Source organism: Anopheles maculipalpis, chromosome 3RL (assembly GCF_943734695.1).
Source record: "Anopheles maculipalpis chromosome 3RL, idAnoMacuDA_375_x, whole genome shotgun sequence".
Lineage (NCBI taxonomy): Eukaryota > Metazoa > Arthropoda > Insecta > Diptera > Culicidae > Anopheles > Anopheles maculipalpis.
In genome coordinates, this window is record NC_064872.1 from 68,252,967 (window position 1) to 68,275,836 (window position 22,870).

Below are 22,870 nucleotides of genomic sequence, written 5' to 3' on the forward strand. Positions count from 1 at the left end.
CCACCATTTCATCCTCATTCCCGGCAAATGTCCTAAAACAAACTGCCACAACAGCAACAAAACACTCCCATCCAGAACCAGAACAAACTGAGTCGATCCACTGTGTACATACGATGTAAATTCACTGTATTTATTACGGAATAAAACTCTACAAAACATATAAAACCTACTACGCTTATTGTGTAAATTAGGGTCCACCTCCGCTCGCAGCATCTCTTGAGGATATCTTTTAATGTGGGACCATTCTTATTCTGCACCACCGTTACCAAACCTAACAATTACATCACATTGTGCAGTGTCGTGTTTTCGATTCTCACACCACGATTCTGTTCTCGTAACCTTTCCGGCGGGTCCGCAAATGTCAACCTCGGTGCTCGGTGCAAAATCAAAGAAGCAAATCAACACATCACAGACCGCCCTTTTCCGGACCCGAGGCCTGGTCCCCGGCCAAGGGCAGGCGATACATTTTAAGAATCTATTATGCAATAAACGCTGCACCACGTTAGACAACGTGAACACCATATACTCTCGCGTCGAACACTCCGTTTGCGGGGGTTGTGTAAATTTTTGTGTGACCGATATTTTTACTCCCCTCTTCCCCCCCCCCCCCCACTAACGTATCCCTGGCTGCCCTTTTCCCTCCCTCAACAGCATGACTTGAGAAAAATTCTAAGAAAATCATTGAAACCCATCGGCGGATGGCGTACCAGTGCGGGTTACCTTTTCGCCGAACCCGAACCGACCCAGCCCTTTTACGTTGAAGGTGGCTCTAATTATCGTTCACCGGTTTGAGCGCTGGCGGCAGGAAAAAAAAAATACAACGAACGAAAACGATCGTTCGGCGATGCATCCGGCGCAATGCAGCGGATCTCCTCTAGGCACTAAGAAACCTCGTACACGAATGATTCGCCATACCGGTGGCTCTAATTTAATTGATCCTCTTACAAACCACCCTCCCACCAGCACGGAACTCTCAACACACGCATGAGGCTATGTACATTTCCTAATAGATCGTCCCATACCGTGTGCGTTTGACAACTTCTTCGATTTGTAGTGTGGGTTTGCTTGATTCTATGCTACGCAGCAGAAGCAGTAGCTGCAGTGGGTCAAAGCACCATTTGTGTGCCCAGTAGGTTGGGCAGATGGTTGTACCAATCAGCATTGGGGAAGGGAAGGAGTTTGTGCGAAGGGTTGTGCGATCGGTGCAGCTTGGTGCAACCCCTGGTGCTGATCGGTCGAATGGATTTGACATGCGATACTGCCGATCATCATCAACCACTGCGGTTGATGGAGTGATTATGATCAACGCATGCAGAGGTGGTGATTCAGCACCGTCATGCTGATCAGCAACGGAATGCAGCACTGCAGATAGTTCAATAAACTGACACGCTTGGCAAGCCAAACATGGGTTGATTGCCAAGGGGAAAATGAAAGACATTTTCTACTGTTTGATTAAGTTCTAGCATAGCTTAACATTACTTATATAAAATAGAAAATTTTATTATTTGTAAATGTTTTAAAGTTTATCGCCTTACTGTAATTCATTTCAGCAGAGATTCATTTTATTTTTTTTATTTTTATTTTAGAAGAATTCTTTCTTATACTGTAGCTTTCATCTTCATTGGAACTCCATAAAAAGTATTCAACGAACGTGATTGATTTGCTTCATGGATTCATACGCATTTTGCTTGTTTTTGAATCCTTTTCTGAGGCTTATTTTGTAATACTCGGGAACTTTCAACAACTCGTTAACAGTCTTAATGTAAATTTCTCACCATCATAAAGTAATCTCTTCAAAAACTCTAATACAACTAATACTAATACTAATACAACAAATACAGTAATTTGGAAAATAGTGAGTTTATGAAAGAATTTTTAAGGTCGATGGTTTGCTTTTTGTTTTTATTTAATTTTTTCAAATGAAAAAACTATTCTCCGATTAAGAGTTTTTTCTTAATTTGTTATTTATGTTAGAATGAACTTTAAAGCCATGAGACAAAAATACAAGCTACACGATAGTTTTTTTTTTAAACAAGCTACTCTAATAAACACTCAACCGGCTACTTACACAACAATAAAAAAGGAGTAAAACAGCTCCCAGCCACGCAGATAATGATCCCCAATGTTCATCTCGTTTGATTCGATGCGATGAATGAAGAGATGAATAAAACGTTTATTAATCTACCAACCAATCGATGCATCCACGCTTACAGCTACAGCTGACGGTTTTTAGGTCATGCAGGAAAATCCTAAACCTGCTTCGACACAACACTTACAACACACACTGATTGACACCGTTTTCGTTATTGAAATGAAATTTTCTTAACAATTCGGTCGCCCCGAAAAACTTCCGCTTCAGCTGTCGCTTGGTTGTCTATCTTAATTTTGCTCATTAGTAAGAAACCTTCGCATCACACGGATAAAAATCACAAATGACCAGCCAACCCGGATCCCTTTAACGGACCCATAAAAGGTTCGCCAGTACAACATTGTAAACTGCTGTTAATTGAGCAAATCACTTCGAATCAATCGCACAGCTCGGTGCTAGGCCACGTGTTGATTCAATTTTCATAAACCACCGTACCGCGGGTGTATGGCCATAAAAAGTACAGCCGCTCGTTATCGACAATCGCTAGAATTGGTACGTTTAATAATTTCCTGTCTCTTAGAAGTATGGTTCACCATTAAGGTGCTTACTGTGCGAAGTAAAGGTTTTCCACCCCACACGGGGTGTAAGCATTGAGAGATCTGATTTCGATTGCAATAAATTCATGTCTAAAAGCGGCTTTTGGATACATTACACTGTTTGGATTTATGTGTGAGAAAAGTATAGCTCCAGCTATCAGATTGTTTGCTCTATTTCTAATGTAGAAAAATCCCATCTAAATACCGAACCGTTAAACTTAACTCCAATTCTTGATTCAAGCTCGATTTTTTAAGCGTTTCATTCATGGCATTCCCCCACATTTATTCCGAAAGTAACTGCCGAAAGTAACTATCGCCGAGTTCGGAAATGCACACGACACACGACAAAAACTCGATCTCGTTACTTTTCCGAAATCGCATCGAAATGCTCAAATCAACCTCCCTCTATTGAACGAGTTGCAGCTCCGTTTTTCCTTCTCTTCTTCTTGATGCGTGCACTATTTTGAGTATATTTTCCACACAATTCGTAGCACGATGCCGTGACACGATTATGCCCGTGCGGTGTTACGCGAACGAAAACGAAAGTGGTGTGACGCCGACGGCCACGACGACAGTCGAAGTTTATTTTTCCTGTTTCGTATTGATTCATCGATCGTTCATTTTTTGTCACCAATCCCCACCGTAAGCGATCAGGTTGCAATCGATAAAGAGGATCCTCGGTGCAAACTAATTCGTCTGTCATTAAAAATGCACTACTTGTGGACGTGTTGTGAATGAGTAGACCGTGCCTTACGTGTATCGGTAGTTTACAGGCTTGATGGTGATAAATATTCAGCAACACATTCAACGCAACCGTAACAAAAAGTCGTGCTGGTTTCTTTGCCTTTTACCCTACCCAAATCCCTCTTTTTCTGTTCACTTGTCTAGCTCTAGCTAAAGCTACAAAGGCGATCCATCCTCAAGACGGCGGCATCCCTATGTACCATCGGAATATAGTCCACTTGAATGACTCTATCAACAGCGCCAACTTCATAACGCTGTTCCACTCAACAGTTTCTTTTCCTCCTAACCACCTGAAGACTGTTTCTTTGGACAGGAACAAAAAAATAAAAAAAAAAACAATGTCATACCACCGTGACGTTGCGTCCTTGAAAAAGTGTCCGATTTTAGGGTGCATGCATAGAAGAGAGACACCAAAACCTCTAACATTGTTTCCCCGTACAAAAGCAAACACACCGTCACCGGCTTCTGCAGGTGCACGCCCTAATGCACTTATGCTGCCGCATTGCGAAAGGTGTGATCATAAGCGATCGGTATCACCGCTGCATTTGCTATCCAAACAACAGACCAAAAGCCGCTTAGTAGGCGTGTGAAAGTGTCTGCATGAGAAAAGTTTGTTGCAGTGGAAAACACGGGGAGCAACAATCAACAGCCGTTGACGAGCTAAACGAAATACGAAACTATTTGTTGATTAATCGCTTCTTAACACACTCATTTGCATAGTTAAGGGCGCTGATGCACGTGATCAACGGTTGATGATATTGTGCTTGCATTTGCCTTTTTGTCTGTGTCTGTCTTTTATGCATGATTAACGAGAAGTGAATTTTGGTACATGAATAATGAGCTGACGGTAACCTTAATGACAGCTTATGGTTTTCGTTGTGTGCTTAGTGCTGACGTCGTAGCAATTATTAAGATACGTGTTTTTGCGCTATAAGAAAATTAACATATTATATCCGTTTGCTAATTGATATCCATAATAGCTTAAATAATCATTATACTATGTTTAAATGAATCAATGTCTGCATAAGATTCCAATTGTCCGATTATCTGTTCTAATGTGTCCATGAACTAAGCAATTTTCCTACTCATTCCACGCGAACACATTCTTCAGCATTGTACACACGGCTAGTACCAACCCCGAACGCTCAAACCGAACAACGCCAACCAATTGCAATGTGTTGATTTTCATCTTGTCCTTCGTTTGGAATGCAATCAACAGATCGGTGAGGCACCATGAGGCAGCAAAAAAAATTATAATAAAATAACATAATCAACCACGACCTGCACCAACGGCAACGTCAGGCTACCCAAGCGCAAACCGATGGCAAGCCATTCTTAATCCAACAGCAAAATGTCACACACAGACACCTGCTTGTACGGGGAAAATATTATCATCCGCCGTCCCGTTGGTTAATGGATTTCCGTTCCAGCTTTCCGGTCGCAATAGTTGCAAATTGAATGCAAACTCGCAAGGAACTATTAGAGTCGAGTCGAGTCTGCGAACAGTTCGAATAGATGAATTTAATTGCTTCATTCACAATCGTGTAATGGCCATCAAAGGTTTTTCAGCTCCACTATCGTTTTCAATCTTTGCGTTTAAGATTTTGTGTTCTATCATTTCCTATTTGAATACCTGAAACATTGGGTCTCATAATTAAGTTAATGTTACATGGAGTTTTATAATTAAAAACAAGTTAATTGTGCACACAATATGACATCTGAATTGGGGGAAACTGTCAGCTTTTACAGCGTGATCCCTACCCAACTGTCAAAATTTTGATAAGCGTGTCCACTTTAACTGATTACCAGGGGCAAGTCGTGTTTGTTGCTTAGTTATAGCCACTCGGAAAACCTGCCCAAGAGTTGAAGCTGAAAACGAATCAAAGCAAGATTTGTGTCAAGCGATTAAACATGATGTTTAAAGCATGTGCCTTTAAGCCTTTAATTTTAAAAGATCATGGTTAATTTGTTCTACGTTGTCTCCATTTACATCCAACAAATTAAAATTTCCTCGCGAAATGATCTTCAGCAAAAATCCTACTCTGTACGGTTAGTGTTAACCACTGTCGTTTTGATACTCTCTCCCTTTCTACCTCTCTCTCATCACCTTTGCATATATTCAGGCGTTTATAAAATTTCTCACTAGATGGAGCCATTGTAAACAGCAGCATCAAACCGAATGCGAGCCACTACGAATGCATCAAAAGCTCAGTTGCAATATGATGGAAGGGAGCTACCCTATACGAGAACTGGTTCACTCCACCTCAACGACTCCCCTCCCAGAAATTCCTCCTCCAATAAGACGCATGATACAATCCGGTTCGATATACGTGCATAATTCAATCAACCGGATCGCGTTCCCTCTCTCTCTCGGGGCTGTGACTCAACGCTGGACGCAACAAAAGCGAGCCCTTGCACATACCGCACACACACGCTCAGTATTGAACTTGACCCTGGCGTCTTAAACTGTCCTCCAGCATTGCTCTCTTTTCGCGCCCGTTAATTTGCCTCGGACGGACGGAAGAAGGGAGACGAAGATTGACTTGGCCGTACGCGCTCGTCGTGACTTTCCGTTTCGTTCAAGTGAGTTTTATGAGCTTCCATTAGTGATGACGTTGATGGCGTGTGTGTGTGTGTGATACTAATTGCCGATGCCCAACCCCTAACACCATACCGAATGAATAGGCGTTATTTTGGGGCGTAAGATTTTCCTGACCGCGTGCCATTAGGCTCAATATGATTGAAGCAGCGATTTCCTCAGTCTCCAGTCATCTGTAAGCTTTGTGCAAGAAAATAAACACATACACACGAAGGAGTGTGACATTGTAGGGCAAGAAAAACATTTCTTCTGGTTGTTGGACTTCAATATCGAAGGGATTGAATGACGGCTTGCACGGCACTTGATTGGGAGGTACATTCTGACAGGTCATATAAACCGTTTCGCGTTGTTTGCTGGCGTGGTTCTTAGGGTGACGCCGTCTAGATGAAAATGACACGTTACGATAAGGAAATCGGCCCACCGTCTGGCTGCAATTTAATCTCGCCTGATTGAGTATAAACATCTTAATTTTATGAGCCATGCGTACATAGTACCTTGCTTGCCCTGTATGGGCGTGTGATTAATCGTAGCCAGTTATACGATTGGGCTGATAAATAAGGTATCAATAAATGGTCTGTTTGACTACTTTTATGTGTAGATAGTTTAACTGCGCTCATATAACGTTTTACTTTATATATAAAAATCCTTAAATGCCCTTCGTTGTCAGCATCACGTCAGCAAACCGTCCATTGCTCAAATTCCTCCCCAACTTTATGGTGAAATATGAGCAATTTATCGCTCTCGATTACGTCCAAACAAACTCATTGCCTTGTAATTGAACCACTATTCGAAAGGATTACTTTCATGTCAGCTTCATTCATTTTTTAAAGCGACAATTTTTCAATCCTTCCAAGAATACCGCCAACAAAAGGCCCGGAGCTGCGACACTTAAGACAAACAGCTCAAACCGATTCTACAATCCCTTCGTACAGCTTACATGTCGGACGATTTATACCCTTCATCGCACTAAACATAATCCTCGCACCAAATGTTGTGTTACCTTCACGGACAGCCCTTGTACCGCGCTTAATCAAGCGACTAGTATTTTGATAATTGCCCATTACATCACAACCACCCGCACGTATGATATTAATTGGAAAAACATTACCCAAACAAACTGTAGGAAGAGCCCGGGCTCAATAAAACATTAAACCTTGGTAAACGCTGCAGGGCCTCGATAGAAAAACTTTTTTCGATTTATCTGCAATTGCGCTTTCTACCAACGATCTCGCTTGTACGGTGCCAAGTGCCGTGGATTTTGTAGGAGTAAACAATAAACTGATCCTTTCTAAAGCGTTTCCCTAATTCAAACGATTTTGCGCCAATGTGTTTAGTGCGCTCGAGAACAGGCCCCGGCCACTAACTGTTACGTAACTGTATCTAAGAGACCTGAGAGAGTCGATCGGCAGACCGTCATGTTTTCGCCGACCTTACCACATGCTCCAGGGGCTTTGTTTATGGTGCGAAAAGAACTCATAAAATCGAGCGCTAGTTTTGTGCAAAATGAAACATTAAACCCTACCGAACGTGTAGGCCGCGGATAGTGCCAATAGGTCACCTAACACGGCCCCGTGCCGAGGCATAATAACAATTTCAAGTGGACGAGCGTCGGATCCGAAATTGATTATGATTTATACTGGACGTGGAGGAATGTAATTTCGCTGTCATCTCGGAGGACACGTCCTTTGACGGTTCTGCTATTGGGCGAGTGTTTTAAGCGACCGTGCAACCGTTTATTTACTGCTACCGGTAGTTAACCCGATCTGAGTACGGCTGAAGGATCCCATATCCATTTCGTTCGAGATCGTTTGGAGTAGATGCCGGATCATGTGTAAGCCATGGATCTTGTAATTGCTCTCTCGGTAAACCTTATAAATTCCCGCAAGAAGTAGCACCCGACCGTGCAGATTTCCAAGCACAAGCACACACACACAAAAAACAGCCGGCCGACAAACCATACGGACACATACTTCAAACCGTGCGCCCGGCTACAGTTCTGTTGCAATCCTTCCTATGAGAAGAAAATGCGATGTAAGAAAAAGCATCGTACCCGTTTTACACCATCTATAATCAAAACAGCTCGAGAACGTAGGAAGCCCAACGTCGTCGTCAGCGGGTCCGTGTGTGCGTATGTGCTCCGATGCGGTTATTTCGATCGATCCGGTGGTAATATAAATTAACTTAATCGTCAAGCTCTTTAGCCGCTCGATCGATGGACATTAATTATGGAGTACGGGAGGCTGGCGTCAAATCTGATTCTAAGTGGCACGGGTGTCCGGTATGGAACGGTTCGCCTCATCAGAAGCTGAATTTATTTGCACAAAGTTGTATTCCGCGCTCTGGTTGAACTGATTCGAACCGTTTGCCATTCACGCATACAGCCATTAAACGAATGGGAAGAAGGTGGTAGCAAGCAACGGTTTCTGTTGTAGCGATTTCCAAATGTCAACCGGAAGTCCCAAACAGTTCGGTTCGGTTCGGTTGTGCACGGTCGTTTTGTTTTCCTTTGTAACTAACCACAATCAAGGCTCAACTTCAACTGGGGTAGAAAAGAAGAATTTCGTTTTCATTTAACGATTACAAATTCTGTTGAGTTCGATGGTTTTGAAGAATTTCACATCCGGGTATTGGCTTGCATGGAGCTTTTTTATGACCGAAAAATCGCAACACGGTCAGAGTTTTTGAGCAGGAAAAACAACCCAATACGCTTGGTTGCGCCGTACCGCAATAATCGGTTTGTGGACATTTCTAGACGACACGTCTAGAATTCCAAAAAACAGCACAGGAATAAATCACCACTTGAAATGTGGAGCCACCAACGCAGATCATATCATATACACCCTCGACAATAATTGATGTCCACAGGGTTATTGTGTTCCTTTCACTAGGTCCTACACTTAATAACCTTACAGAAGTGATTTCGAAACGTCTGCTGATACTTATGAAGCGAATGTCTGGTCCTATCACTTGCACCCAAAATGCATTGGGCGATCATATTATGTTCACGGCTTTGTTGGTGTCACATACCTTGATTGGTGGTGGCCATTGCCACGATCGCAGTTGCAAAGTTTTGCAGAACAAACAGTCATACATCGGTCGATCGTTTTAACGAGAACACCTCCACCATTAGCTCCTATAATCATCTATCTTCCAGCCAGCTGCTTTTGCAATCACCATCACCGATTGTCATCGTGGGCACACAAGTGCTTTCGCGCAAGTGCGATCCATTAGCGATGAACAGGCGTGAACGTGACATCTGTCATGCGGCGTTACGCCAGCAGCGGACAATACCGAATCGGCCTATTTTGTGTGGTTTGGGTTTTTGTTTTGTTTCGCACCATCGGAAGAATAGAGCCGTAAAGTGTAGACACAGTAGCCTTACGTCTAATCGCGTACCCTTCTTGTTCAGGGACATTGCAGTTTTTTACTACGCCGAGTCGACGTCCGGCTATCGCCGACAGCGAAACTGCAGCACCGTGACAAATGCGTTTCTTTGTATTCACACACACACACACACACCTTACCCCGTCAATGATTGTGCTTCCGAAATCAGCCTCCGGTTTAATAATCGATTGGAAACACATTTCAACGTGCGGGATGACCTTCAGGGGCAGTAGCGGCACCAGCACCCTCGATCTCTTCTGTTCTATTCTGTTCGTCGAGATGTGTATTTCATTCATTTGTGCAATCGCGTGCCGGTATTTAATCCGCTTCATTCACAGCTTGTCGCGACGATGGCGGACAGGAACAGTGTTAGAAGGTGTCGGTTAAAGCTGTTTGTTCGGGAGTTTGAGCGTCCAAGTCAATTCCAAGGCATACATAACATACATAAAGATAAGATAGTTTAGCACGCGATAGAAACGTTTTTTGGGAGGAATATTATTAAGAGCTTGTGTCCTGAGGCGTATTCTTAGGATCATACGTAGTTTTCGGGCAAGAGCGAAAGCGAAATTCAAAGTTCAAGTTCACGAAATACCTTCCAACTTGAACTTTGAAGTGTTTTTGAAGAATTTTATCGACTAACTGGATAATCTCGTAACGTGTTTGGAATTTAAATTGACATTTCCTATAACTCTATCATCAACACATAATAAATAAGCGTTAAAACAGATCTACAAACTAGAGTGAACTCCCGTAGACCAAGACGCTATCAAATGGCATCAATATTTAGTTCTTTGTCTTGGGATCTCCTAAGGGACGAGTTCTTGAGAGAATGTAACGAGCCCCTCGGTCCTGCTGGAGCCGGTTAAACAGGATTTATATTCTGATCCGTGAGAAGCATTGCAGAATTTGCTTTTTGCGTGCCACAACAAAATGGAAACTAAACCTATCTTCGCAACAAGAGCATCAGACCAGCTCTACCAGATTGCCGTTCAACCGCAAGCTTCTCTTAATCATGAACATAATGAAAGCAAAAGCACACAGCCATCTTCTAGAAAAAACTACACAGAAGACACTCGCCGACAGAAACCACCAGCAGTACCAAGTTAAAAAGGAAATCAACCAGGGTACACGTTTAAACAAAACGAAGGGAAGAGAAAAACTTGTACTAACCACAGCCGAGCCGGCACGATTACTGTTCCTTTTGCAGCTTTTACAAGTCTTGCTTGTCGTTTTTTTTTTTGTGGCAACACACGCAACACACGTCCAGCGCAGTGTATTGTGAAACTAGATAAAAATATTCAATGCCCGATTGGACCCAACGATCCAATGCAATGCTGGTGCAATCCGGTGCAACTCCGGTAGCATAATTATAAACGAAAAATTGACACTAAAAATAAAAAGCCTCCCCCCACGAGTAGCCAGTTTGCCCGATTGTCGGGATCGTGACCGGTTCCCTGGTTTCGGGTGACGAAAGCTGAGTCAGCATTGTGTCCGCCGTTTGAGGGAGATTTTTGCGACCGGTGCAATTTTTGCACTCGTGAGTGGGTGTTTGTAACAGCTGTGTGTGACATTGCCTCGATTCAAAGTATTACCGAATCGAGTTTCGAGAGTGTCCACACACAAAAAAAAAAAACGTAGTACTAGTCTCCTCGACCGTGCTTGCTACCGCTTCCTGGCTGGATACTACTGTTTGCTTTGTGCCAAGAACAAGCGTACGGATTGAATGTGACCGACAGCCGTCCGGCTAAGGGCGGCTCTGATGTAAATGAGTTCTATGTATCGCACAGTGCATATAAGTGCACGATCGCGGATAATGTACGCGCCAGCATATATAGATTCGATCGAGATTGCATACACCCGCGACGACCGAACCCTACCTACGCCTTGCCGCAGTGCACTGGGCAAATAATGCACCGCTCAAAAAAGGAGAGTTCGTTTGCTTCCCACCACGAGATGGGACCATCGGCCCGGCCCCGCCAGCTAGTGTTCATGATGGACATTACTTAGCTCTACAGATAGACACACACACACACACAAGAAAAAGACTCACATACACACGCTCGCCTCTACCGGGAAACTTGTCCACCGAATGGCTGTGTGGCCGGTTCTCGGGACAGCTGAGGGCTCGTCACTTGTTGCCGCATTGAAGTTGTGCGTTAATTTCCCTCCTTTTCAACATATCGCTCGGTAGTGGTTAGGACGCTTTTCCTGGTTTGCTCTGGTCTAAGTCCGGGCTGACCAGAATGCCGAGCCCGGGCTATAAAAGCTACCGCGAGCGGTTCGGAAAAGCATAGTCAGAATCTAGCCGATCAACAGCACAGACCTTCTTCTCCATATTCCCACAACAATCTTTAAAAACCCAAATCGTTAAAATGCTGAAGTTGGTGAGTTCAACGACTTTTTACTCTCTTAAGCTGGAGAACGGTTTTTATTACGCTTTCTGCCTTTTCTTTTGCCACTCAGGTGGTGCTGTCCGCTGTCCTGGCCGTCGTTGCCGCTCGTCCCGGTGCACTCACGTACTCCGCCCCGTTGGCGTACGCACCGGCCACCTATATTGCTAAGCCCGAGATCTACTACCAGAAGAGCATCATCGAGGAACCGACCGTGGCGCACGTTGGTAGTCTGGTGAAGACTATCCCGACTGCCGTCTCGCACCAGAGCTCCACCATTGTGCACAACTCGGCCAAGATTACCGAGCCGATCTATGCTCCGGCTGTGAAGCAGACCTTGGTGTCGACCCCGATCGCCAAGACGACCTATATTGCTGCACCGGCGGCCTATGCTTACGCTGCCCCCGCGTTGGCCTATCACGATGCTTACGCTTACCACCATCTGTAAATCCATCCCGGGTGACCAGTAACGAGAAGCTTTAAGGATTTCGAGCAAGAGCGAGAGCGTAGTGCGTGTGGCCAAAAGCGTTGGCGAGTGATAAAACCAGTGAGATTCCATTCCGGGATGGCCATAGGAAGAAGCGGCATAAGGCATTTAGTTTATCGTTTCAATGGTAGGAGTTTGGGAGCAGTTTTTCATTGTTCATTTTGATTGTTGGTGAAAGATTGAAAGACGAAGATGGTCCTAGCACCTGCTGTGAAATAAAACAGATGTCTTACAAAATGTAATGCAGCATTGAGTACTTCTTGAGCAATATTTTACAATCTAATTATGTCCTGAAGACGCAATTGTATTTAACACCCCTGAAAGCATGTAAACTGCATCTCGATGCGCCTACAGTTATGCAGTTTTCATTGCTTTTTCTCCTGTTATGACCTTGTAAAGTCTTGTTTGTTCCTTTCTTAAAGCTTCAAGTCTCTGCAAAACGAGTTTGCTGTCTGACTGCTGGCGTAAAACGCATCCGGTTATAAATTCCTGTCAAGATGGTTTTTGTTCCGATCATTCTTGAGCATCTGTTTGGATGACAAATGATGGTATTTAGCGATCATTCCATCATTCACCTGCTAAAAAGAACAGGTGTTTAAACTCTGAGGACAAAAGAACTTCTGCAGCAGTGATTTATGTATCACAAATTTAAATACATCTTTGTGTGTCACCTACTGTATTTCCCCATTCCTCGGCAAGAACTGCCTCATGTTTGATGCATGTTGGTGCAGCTACCTGCTACACCTTCGCCATTAGAACTGGTGCACTGGTTTTCTCCACAGCCGCCCCATAAGCGGCAGCTTTCGATTCAGAACCACTTCTCAGCCACAATTTTCTCTAGTGCGCCGCCTTCCCTTAGGCTAGGCGGCTTACGCATCTAATCAATATTATAATTTTAACTCATTCGTCAACGGCAATCCCCGTTGCACAGACACTTTCAACAGCTCCAAATGTCAACCAGAAACGACCATCAAACCAGATTTATGCCCAGCTTGCCCCCATTTATGGCCGATCTTCTATGCGTCCAGGCACTGTTTTCCGTTTCGTTGGCTTGCGGTGGTGGTGTTGCAGGATGTTTTAGTACGATTTGGTCGCACTTCCACGACAACTGCCATTCGGGACGGACTGAGTTTGTTTGCCACGATCTTCCGAGAAGTTTGGACGGGTAACGGTGGTCCCATCAGACAACAGATAGTTTCGGTGCTCTTTACGTAGGGCACTAATTAGTTTTCATATTTTACATACACCTTCGTGCTGATGCTGCTGCTGTTGTGAGTGCAGCTTCGTGACCTCTCCAGGGGAAGAATTCCTACTTTCAACGGCTGTTACGCTACCAGAGTTGACATGGGTCTACGAAATGTCGTAGCGATTTCGCGAAACCATGAACTTTAAGCGGTACTCCATTCGTAGCTGAAAACCGGTAAGGAAACCGCTCGCCGTAAAGTAATGTAGGTCGGGTAAGTTGCTCTCGTTCGCTGTCAAAAAAAAGTAAAGCAACGAAAGGGAAGAATTTCCTCCACTCCAAGGGAATCGACCAAAAGTGCGCTTCCTCGTTAAATGCCATCCCCGTGGTAGAACTACTTTCACACATCACGCCCCAAAGGGAACGCGAGGGATTCTGCGCCAAGGACACGGTAACCCGTGATTCTGCGATCCTCGAACGAGGAAGATCGTGGCGTTGCGTCCTCCATCCCAGCACTGGAAAGCTGTAGACCGTGAGTTGGATGATCATGTCAGTGAACCATTTTTTGTTCTTTTCTTCCCAGATTTCACGATTCGGAAACAGATCTTCACTGACGGCAGCGGACGCACTGGATCGTCAGTAAGCCTCAACCATCGGGACAGTTAAGACCTGTTGCTTCATTTCGAAATCGATATAAAGTCGAGTGATCGCTGGAAGTGATCCGCACTGTGCAAAGGAATAGTGTCACAAAAGTCGTTGTAATCAGATCATTACAGAGTGCAACCTGTTCGGGTGTAATGTCGCGATTCGTGCAAGTGGTATGTCTCGTTTCAAATGTCAGCGAACGGGTTTCGTGTGTGTGTGTGAAGTTGGTTCTAGGTTCCTTAGTTCTTGATTCGTACTTTTTCATTGGTTTCGAATTCTCCAAATGCGTTCTAGCTTGTTGCGGTGACCTTGGTGGCGGGAGTGTTGGGACAGGACACATCCAACGACGCCAGCACAGTATCTCCACAAGATATCTACGATCTCTCGGACGATGATTTCAAACTCTGGCTGTCAGGAAGACAACCAAAAGCTTGGGAGGGAGACTCTGCAAGTTCCAGTTCATCAATTGTCTCCACCACCACCACTACTCCCCGAACGACCACTCCCCCGTCTGTTTTCCGAACAACCACCACCACCACTACGACAACACCAACTACGCCCAGCTTCCTGACCACCACCAGCCAAACCATTAGTCCAAATGAACCCTCGCCGTCGGATGTAAAGTCTTGGTTCGAGGAGGAAGAAACAGTGACGTCACGGCCCGATGTGCTCGGCGAGCAATTTAAACCAGCCGGTGAAGATTTCGCCCAATGGCTCGAGCGTCAGATGAACCGTGTGCAGGAGGTAACGTTCGTTCCGCAGACGACCTTGACGGGAGATCAGCTGGCGGGAGCGGGACTCGTCACACGTCTGACAACCATTCGTAACCGGATTCCAGCAACTACCTTCCCCCCACTACCGGTGACGGATTTCGCTCCAGTTCCCACCACCACTCCTCCTGCCCCTGCACCGTCCCTCGCTTCCGAATATCTTCCGGTAGCAGAGCAGGGTACCATTGCTCCCGCTGTTGCCCCAGGACCATTGGACTTACAGCAATGGCTTCGAGATCAGCTGCAAACGTCCCAACGACTCACAGATAATCTGCTCGCTCAATGGACACCCGGTGGTTCGATTGTCCGGTCGGATGGACACCATTACACACCGAACGCCGTATCCTACCAAACATCAGCCCTTGTTCATGGTTTACAAGGTGTGTCCCACAGTGGACATGTTCGCAACCAACCAATACCTGTCGCCGTTCATCATAGCGCGCCATCGATTCGACGCGTCTTCTACCCATCCGGTAGCTTCATTTACGCACAGCCACAAGTGCCTCAGTACGGTTCGTTTGTGGGCAGCTACAAAACACCACTCGTCATCAAATACCACTGAATAAGCTGAAGGAGGCCTGAACTGAGGCTCAATAATGCTCACAAATGCTCAAATTACTAAACGATTGGTTGTTGGTTCATTTTTTAACAGTTTTTTTTTCTATAATGTAATGTTGTACTTATGTCAAATAAATCTAACCTAATAAAGCTTTCAAAAAGGAAATGTCTTGTGATTTTTTTTTTTAATTTATCAAGACTGTAAGTCCTTTCGTGCGGATTGTTTTCAAAATTTTAATTTTTATTATGAAGAATTGATAACTCTTTCTATGTCCAAAGTATTTTTTATCGTTGATTGTTATCTTAAAATCTTTGGACGCAATGCATTCATCGATCCATTTTTTCACTTCTCTAAAATTGAAAAAAGTACTCCTCTGCTAGGCCATGTTGCATCGATCGGAAAAGATGATAATTAGAAGGGAGGAGACCTTGTCTTTGATGTACGACGAGTATGGTAGGGGACATTCCATATCGGCGTTTTTTAATACTTTTTGACCGGTACTGCCACATGTGGTCAAGTTTTTCATGCATATTTGGCCTGGGTGTCGATGATCCATTGGTTTCAGTTCGTGCGGCTGCCAATGTCCTATCTTTAAAACGTTTTTAAACGTTAGCAAATGGCTCACTGGTTCAAACGGTAATTCAGCCACCTCAAACGCCTTTGCAAATTCGTCTTGCGTTTGTGACAACGAGCGTTACCTTGAAGTTCTCTTTCTTCATATTTCAAGGAATATCCGGAGCTATTCTTCGTCCTCCAAAGAAAAAATTCTACTTTCTGATAGACTATAGTCAACATAAACTTTCACTAATATAAGATGACTTTCGGTTTCCGATTTGTTTGTGCAGTAGTAATGAAGCGAAACTCCCCGCAAAAAGTACTTTATTCGGTACAAATGTTGCCATTTTGGAAACTCATGGAAACAACTGTTTTTACACTTCAGCAAAATGACAGCTAGGGGGGAAGAAAGCATAAAGATGACACTTCAAAATGGTTGTGTTGCAAAAATGCACTAAAGTAAAATTGAATAATTTATGGCGCTTGTACTAAAACCGCACGAAGTTATTTGTAGTTCTGATACATAAAAATGTATAATTTTTATACAAGCATAACGCGAAATCTAAGCTATTAGAAAAATATTGTGTTAGATAAAAAGAAGCATTTTTCAAAAGCAACTAAATACAGCCCATGTGACAAGCAGAGCTTGACAAAACTATTTTTATCAAGTGGTGCATTAAAATTCATACTAGCGGAAAAGGCACAGATCTTCAAGCGTAACGAATTTACTCAAATGTCTGCTGTTTTTCGATAAGAAACTTGTCACGCACCATAAATAATTGTTGTATCCTTCCTGGCTTATCCTAGTGTCTCAATGTGTAAGATACTTCTCCTGTATCCGCTTCTTTTCCTTCTAAATCAACCCTCCAAAAAAGTCAACACTCACAGCCAAAATTAAAACATTCGAATCTCATTTCATTTATTCTTCTCGCACAAAGTTGCTTCTCTCATCTTTCACCGAAACAATCAAAAGTGAACAAAAGAAAAAGCAACCGTCACCGCAGGTCGCTAGGAATCAGGAAGGGACAGTCATTGGTTTAGTGCCACTGGTTAGCATACACAGCTGGGGCAGCGTACACGGACGGGTAGCTGCTGACGTAGGCAGTCTTAGCCAGAGGAGCCGAAACGTACGACACTGGAGCTGCCTCGTAGGCGATGGCAGCTGGAGCAGACTGCACGTAGGTCTTGGCAATTGGCTGGGCAGCGTACGTGTACGTCTTGGCAACTGGAGCAGCAGCGTAAACAGTCTCAACCGGAGCAGCATAGATGGCCGGGGCAGCATGAACGACCGGAGCAGCAGCCTGGACGTAGGTCGTCTTCTCAACCGGAGTCGACACAACGGTCTTCTTTACGGCCGGAGCATACACATTCTCCTGCACCTTGGTGTCGTGCACCACGGCCGAGCTGGTGTGCGTCACACCGGTCGGGATGGTCTTGACGACGGTTCCAACGTGCTCCACGGTCGGCTCCTCAATGATGCTCTTCTGGTACGAGATTTCCTTCTGGGCGACGAGGGCCGGTGCAGCAGCAACGACGGTCTGGTAGGCGAGCGGGCTCGAGTGGACCAGATGTCCTGGGGCAGCAGCGGCAACGGCAAGAAGAGCGGACAACACCACCTACGAGGGAGGACATCGGAAAGCAAACAAACAAACACACGGTTACACACCATTTTTCACACCTGATGGCCAACGCCATCATCGCACACGTTCGATATTTACCAATCGGAACATTTTGATTGATTTGTTTGGGGATTGTTTTGTGAGAGGTCTGTGTTGATCACTGGAAAGAGCTTCGCGTTGACTGTACCATTTCCAGCATCGTAAACGCCTTTTATAAGCCGACGATCGCGGGTTCAGCGCGGTGGTGTCCGCGCTACCGATACATTCGGATCTTGTTCGGTGGTTCTCGTTTTTTCGTTGCGTTCCGAGGATCTCTTCATGGACGTACGGGGCGGCGCACGTACTATATTCGGACCACTATGAAGCGTACGCACACAATCACTTGCGAAGCGTTTTGGGACCGCATGTTTCCGTGTCGTGTGTTTATTACTTTACCGGGCTCCACCCTTTGTTTCTCGAGGGGTCGGGCAAGCTCTGACTGGAGTCCCAAAAGTCTAAAGAAGTATAGGCCATTAAGATTATCGTTTTTTTTTTGTTCGATTCTGTGTAATAGGAGAAACAGCGCTAAGTTCTGAGCAGAATCGGCAAGAAACACGCATAAGTTTCAAAGAGACTACAAAACTTGTAGTCTCTCCAGGCTGGCCATTTATCGCACACACCCTAGAAGGACACATGCGTACATTGCACCTCCCCTCTGGGAGTGATCGCATCCCCCGAAAGAAGCAGCAGAACAGAATCCACCCATGGCTCAGTGTATTCCCGGATACTCCCGGTCAATGTTAATGTATGCGGTAAGCTTCCTTTTCCAGGGGCTCGACACGATAAGCGAACGAGGCAATACACACGAAAGGCCAAGAGCACACATATATCCGGAACGTACGGCAACCGGTCAGCTCCGGTGGAACGTGTGGGTCGTCGTTTCCCTTAGCGCAAGAAATGTCAACGTCTTCTGGTTGACGTTTCGCGTTCTGAGCGTTCGCCTGCTAGGAATTATCTCATCGTAAATGTCAATCGTACCCGTAGGAATGGGACTGGTGCACAGAATTGGTAGTGTTCCTTGGATAAAATTTTCGGTCGATTCGGGTGGATAATCTGCGATCTGGAAGGTTAACGCACGGTTGGGTGGGTTCATACTATCTTTACAATATATATTGCATCTGTTAATCATCTGAGAATATTTAATTAATGGTTGAGGTCGCGTGGCTATAAATTAATTTTAAAATTATATCCTATAAACATGAACAATAAAACGGCGTAAAATCTTGTCTGCAAAAAACAAACCATTTTAAATAAATCAAAGGGCAATAAAGTCTTGAAAAAGTCATCAGAATAGAATAAGCCTAAAGAACACATCAGTAGGGAAACAACAAGCTTGTACCGTTCCGTCGTAAAACATGAATAGCTACAAGCTCATGACATTTCGCAAAAACGTCCCTCAACCTGCACAAAGCATCACAGTTATGAATGATTTGTACCTTTAATACATTATTCTCACCGTAAAATACTACCAAACCCGACATTTGAGTTCAATTTCAACGTCATTACCGTGCCCGTGAATGGATCTGGGTGCCCCGGATATAATGAGATTCAGCCAGTTAATCACCTTCTTCGGTAATAAGCAAATCACAAAACCACGAAACGTAATCACCCAGAACGGGAACGGGAATATTCCAGCATCTCGAACACCTCCGTTGATTCCCGATTTGCGAACTTCACACCCTTTCGCCCCGTACCGGCCCCACCGGTGCAACACAAAGAGATATTCAATTTCCTGCATCTGGAATACGAGCATCGCGATTGTGGTGACTCCCTTCACGAAAATCAAGGACATCACAAGCATACGGCGTTTTTCCATGCACCGAAACCTGCACGACAAGGAAACGGTACACCGAACCAAAGCTGGCGCTTTGGTTTGGGCAGGGATCTCCAAAAGGACGCACGGAAGGTCAGCACCACGCGGGCGGAGGAGAAACATAAGTCGCATAGATAGATAGACGCGAGTGCGCGAAGGAAAATAAAAAGTGTGAAACCGTAGCAAACATCGACCCGAGACGGAGACGCACACGGTTCGGGTGCCGGCCGTTGTGGGGTGGCGAAACAAGACGGCGAAGGATCTAGAGAGAGAAGCGAGCGAGAGTGAGAGGAATTTGGCTCGATCTTGAGACCCGGCACCGAGCGGATGATGTCGTATATTTCGTGGTCACTATATAAGATTGGACCGGGCGGTCCAAAAGGTACAGTCAGCGTTCGCTCGTTCCAAAAGCAAAAGCTCCCTCAAGCACAACACAGACCTTTCGGTGTGTTTTTCCTTGTGACAAACCAGAAGAAAACAAAAACAATTCAATATGTTCCGATTGGTGGTGTTGTCCGTTGTTCTTGCCGTTGCCGCTGCCGCACCGAAGCCCGGTTTGGTGCATTCGGCCCCACTTGCCTACTCGACCGTCGTTGCTGCTGCACCGGCCCTCGTCGCCCAGAAGGAGATCTCGTACCAGAAGAGCATCATCGAGGAACCGACCGTGGCGCACGTTGGCACGATTGAGAAGTCCGTCCCGACCGGATACTCGCACCAGAGCTTCACCCAGTACCACAACAAGCAGGTCGCTGAGCCGGTGTATGCCGCAGGTGTGAAGAAGACCGTTGTGTCGACTCCGGTTGAGAAGACGACCTACGTCCAGGCTGCTGCTCCGGTCGTTCATGCTGCCCCGGCCGTCTATGCTGCTCCGGTTGAGACTGTCTACGCTGCTGCTCCAGTTGCCAAGACGTACACGTACGCTGCCCAGCCAATTGCCAAGACCTACGTGCAGGCTGCTCCAGCTGCCATCTCCTACGAGGCCGCTCCAGTGTCCTACGTTTCGGCTCCTCTGAAGACGTCCTACGTCAGCAGCTACCCGTCCGTGTACGCTGCCCCGGCCGTCTATGCTAACGAATGGCACTAAACGAACCTGACTGTGACTTACGATCAATTTTGGCGTTCAGCGAGCGAGAACACTATTTTTCTCTTGTTCAACGTTTTGGGATTGTTTTATTGAAAGATGAGGAAAATAAATTAAATTTTTAAACTGTACAACTACTGTTTCTTAATTTTTGAACTCATGCTTTCGTGTCCGAACGCAACGATCGCAAAGGAAAAAAAAAACAAAATATTGCAACCCTTCCTCATTAGGTTATTATTGTATCAAATTTCATGTCAGCATATGACGACCTTGAAATACCGTCTCACCGCCTTCCCAAAATTAAATATTAAATGAAGCAAAAAATCACCATCTCACCATCCCACTTCCGGCAAAACGTGTCTTAATGCGAATAGTTTCGCTTTCCCTCGCCTAGAAGCCCTGTTGTGAGGATCACTCAAAGAAAAAAAAAAGGAAGAAGCAGCAACAAAAACCCACAACCCTCACGCATGCACGCCTCACGAAGTAACAACGGTTGGAAGCAATTAATTCCTATGTTAACATTATACACCCCATTTAGAACTACTTCCTCATTCAATTCTTCCAACGAGCGTCACCCGGTATTCGGACACACACACACACACACACACTCAGACAGAAAACATTAATGTGCCTTTTTTTGTGCCCTCAGATTTGTGATCTTTACGATCTTTACGATTAACCATACAGTTTGGGGCAGTGTCCCACGGCAATGCCAAAAAACGGTTCAGTGCGACCAGCGATATATGAGCGATACTTCCTTGCACGCAGTATAGCTTGAGGGCATGGCTGACGATCGCGCACGCTACCCTGTACCTTTCCGGCTATTTGCCGCCCATTCGAACACCCCCCGTTGCACGACAGGGGGTTGTTACTGCGAGGCGCGGATCTCCCGGGTAAGGGTAGATTTACTTTGGTGGAGGTTTTTTGCTTCTTTTCTTCTGCAAGTAATAATAACAAATGGCATCGATCAGTTGTCAAATTGATTTTAGCGCTAAACAGCTTCAGCCCATAGCGCTCTTTTTTTTCCACGCCAATCGATAAGTTTGATCGCCACGAATGCCTTCTACTGCGGGGGCTGAACAATCAATCAATATTGCCGAATCGTTCCAGTGGTGGAAGTGTTGAAAAGTACTCTCGAGCACTAGCTTAGCGTCCGTAAGAGAGATGGAATGCTCGAACACACATATCGGAGTTGATTGAGTTTTTCCAGTAAACTACCACCTGTCGAGCATAATTACCTTCTTATGCAAAAATTGCTGCCCATTAAACGAGTACTTTACGACATCGGTCACTCGCCGGTCAACCCACGCCTCCAACCACAAAACGATGATGATGATGGCAGAATTCGCAGATCGCTGCGAAAACACACTTCGTCATGCACTGGTAAACTTGATCCGGAATTCCTTCTCCCGCAAAGAGCGTAATGCGCGTTGGTGCCACGTAACGTACGCATTCTAGTTTGGCGGTTTTGCCAACGCTCAAAACAATTAAAACAAAATCATTAATGCTAGGCCGTACGAGAACAACAACGCACCGCAATGAACCCACCCGTAAATGGGAACCGACACAAACACACACGACAACAAGTCGCCACAACAATATTCGCCGGACAAGTTGGCGCGAAACCTTGCAAACCACGTTGGCCGTGTCTTGCCGTAAAGTTCAAGTGCAAGTTTACCGTCCAAAAGTAAAAGTGTAGCATGCGGAGCTGCAGCAGCCGGTTGCGGTTGCGCCTTGTTAAATTGTTTCGGTCGACCGAAAAAACCAGAACAGTGGATGAAGCTGCTGCAACCAGGATGTGAATTTGACGTAACGGCCAACGTTTGCACTTTGGACAAGCAGCACATGTGTTGGAGATTAGATTGATCTAAGCTGGAAATTGGACACATATCACTTAAGGCAGAAATGGAGCTAAGCTAATTGTGATAAGCCGACGGATCGAACGTATTTAAAAGGATCTTTATGGACGAAAATTAGATATCATTAGGGGTTGATGCGAACAAATAAAGTCTCAGAGACTTAAAGCCTCTATAAATAAATAAAGAAAAAAAAGGGGCAGATATGAGTGAACGACGTTACAACAGCAGTGCTTCGTCCTTATATTATCTCAGACCGATACAGCAGGATAACCAAATGATTGAAGCATTTCTTATGATTAAGTGATGAGGGGTCGTCCAAAACCTACCAGGTCGAACCCTTTTTTTGCTTATTTTATAGAGATTTTGGGGTTTTTTGCTTAAGATCTCATTCATCTCTATACCAGGACGGACCTATCCATAAGCAAACTGGAATAGTTTGTGTCGTATTCCCAGATTTA

At 45.0% G+C, this 22,870-nt stretch overlaps 7 protein-coding genes across 7 annotated transcripts in view; 6 read left to right on the forward strand and 1 right to left on the reverse strand.

Moving 5' to 3' along the window:
• Nucleotides 1-22,870, forward strand: part of LOC126562737 (F-actin-capping protein subunit alpha) — a 172,348-nt gene that overhangs the window by 102,090 nt on the left and 47,388 nt on the right. The gene's annotated exons all lie outside the window — the stretch shown is intronic.
• Nucleotides 1-22,870, forward strand: part of LOC126561752 (nucleosome-remodeling factor subunit NURF301-like) — a 135,885-nt gene that overhangs the window by 31,411 nt on the left and 81,604 nt on the right. The window lies entirely within an intron of this gene.
• Nucleotides 1-22,870, forward strand: part of LOC126563419 (40S ribosomal protein S27) — a 262,225-nt gene that overhangs the window by 27,980 nt on the left and 211,375 nt on the right. The gene's annotated exons all lie outside the window — the stretch shown is intronic.
• On the forward strand, nucleotides 11,758-12,257 carry LOC126563301 (cuticle protein-like). Its single transcript, XM_050219932.1, has 2 exons — nucleotides 11,758-11,796; nucleotides 11,876-12,257. Exons 1-2 carry the CDS (start codon nucleotides 11,785-11,787, stop codon nucleotides 12,248-12,250), a joined length of 387 nt encoding a protein of 128 aa, XP_050075889.1. The 5' UTR covers nucleotides 11,758-11,784; the 3' UTR covers nucleotides 12,251-12,257.
• Nucleotides 14,076-15,449, forward strand: LOC126562528 (transcription initiation factor TFIID subunit 12-like). The gene is made up of 2 exons (XM_050219073.1): nucleotides 14,076-14,290; nucleotides 14,412-15,449. The coding sequence occupies exons 1-2, from the start codon at nucleotides 14,270-14,272 to the stop codon at nucleotides 15,447-15,449; spliced, it is 1,059 nt and encodes a 352-aa protein (XP_050075030.1). The 5' UTR covers nucleotides 14,076-14,269.
• Nucleotides 17,030-17,809, reverse strand: LOC126563055 (cuticle protein 38-like). The gene is made up of 2 exons (XM_050219664.1): nucleotides 17,720-17,809; nucleotides 17,030-17,617 (listed from the first exon to the last, which is right to left on the reverse strand). The coding sequence occupies exons 1-2, from the start codon at nucleotides 17,729-17,731 to the stop codon at nucleotides 17,039-17,041; spliced, it is 591 nt and encodes a 196-aa protein (XP_050075621.1). The 5' UTR covers nucleotides 17,732-17,809; the 3' UTR covers nucleotides 17,030-17,038.
• On the forward strand, nucleotides 19,958-20,652 carry LOC126563056 (cuticle protein 38-like). Its single transcript, XM_050219665.1, has one exon. It carries the CDS (start codon nucleotides 19,966-19,968, stop codon nucleotides 20,554-20,556), a length of 591 nt encoding a protein of 196 aa, XP_050075622.1. The 5' UTR covers nucleotides 19,958-19,965; the 3' UTR covers nucleotides 20,557-20,652.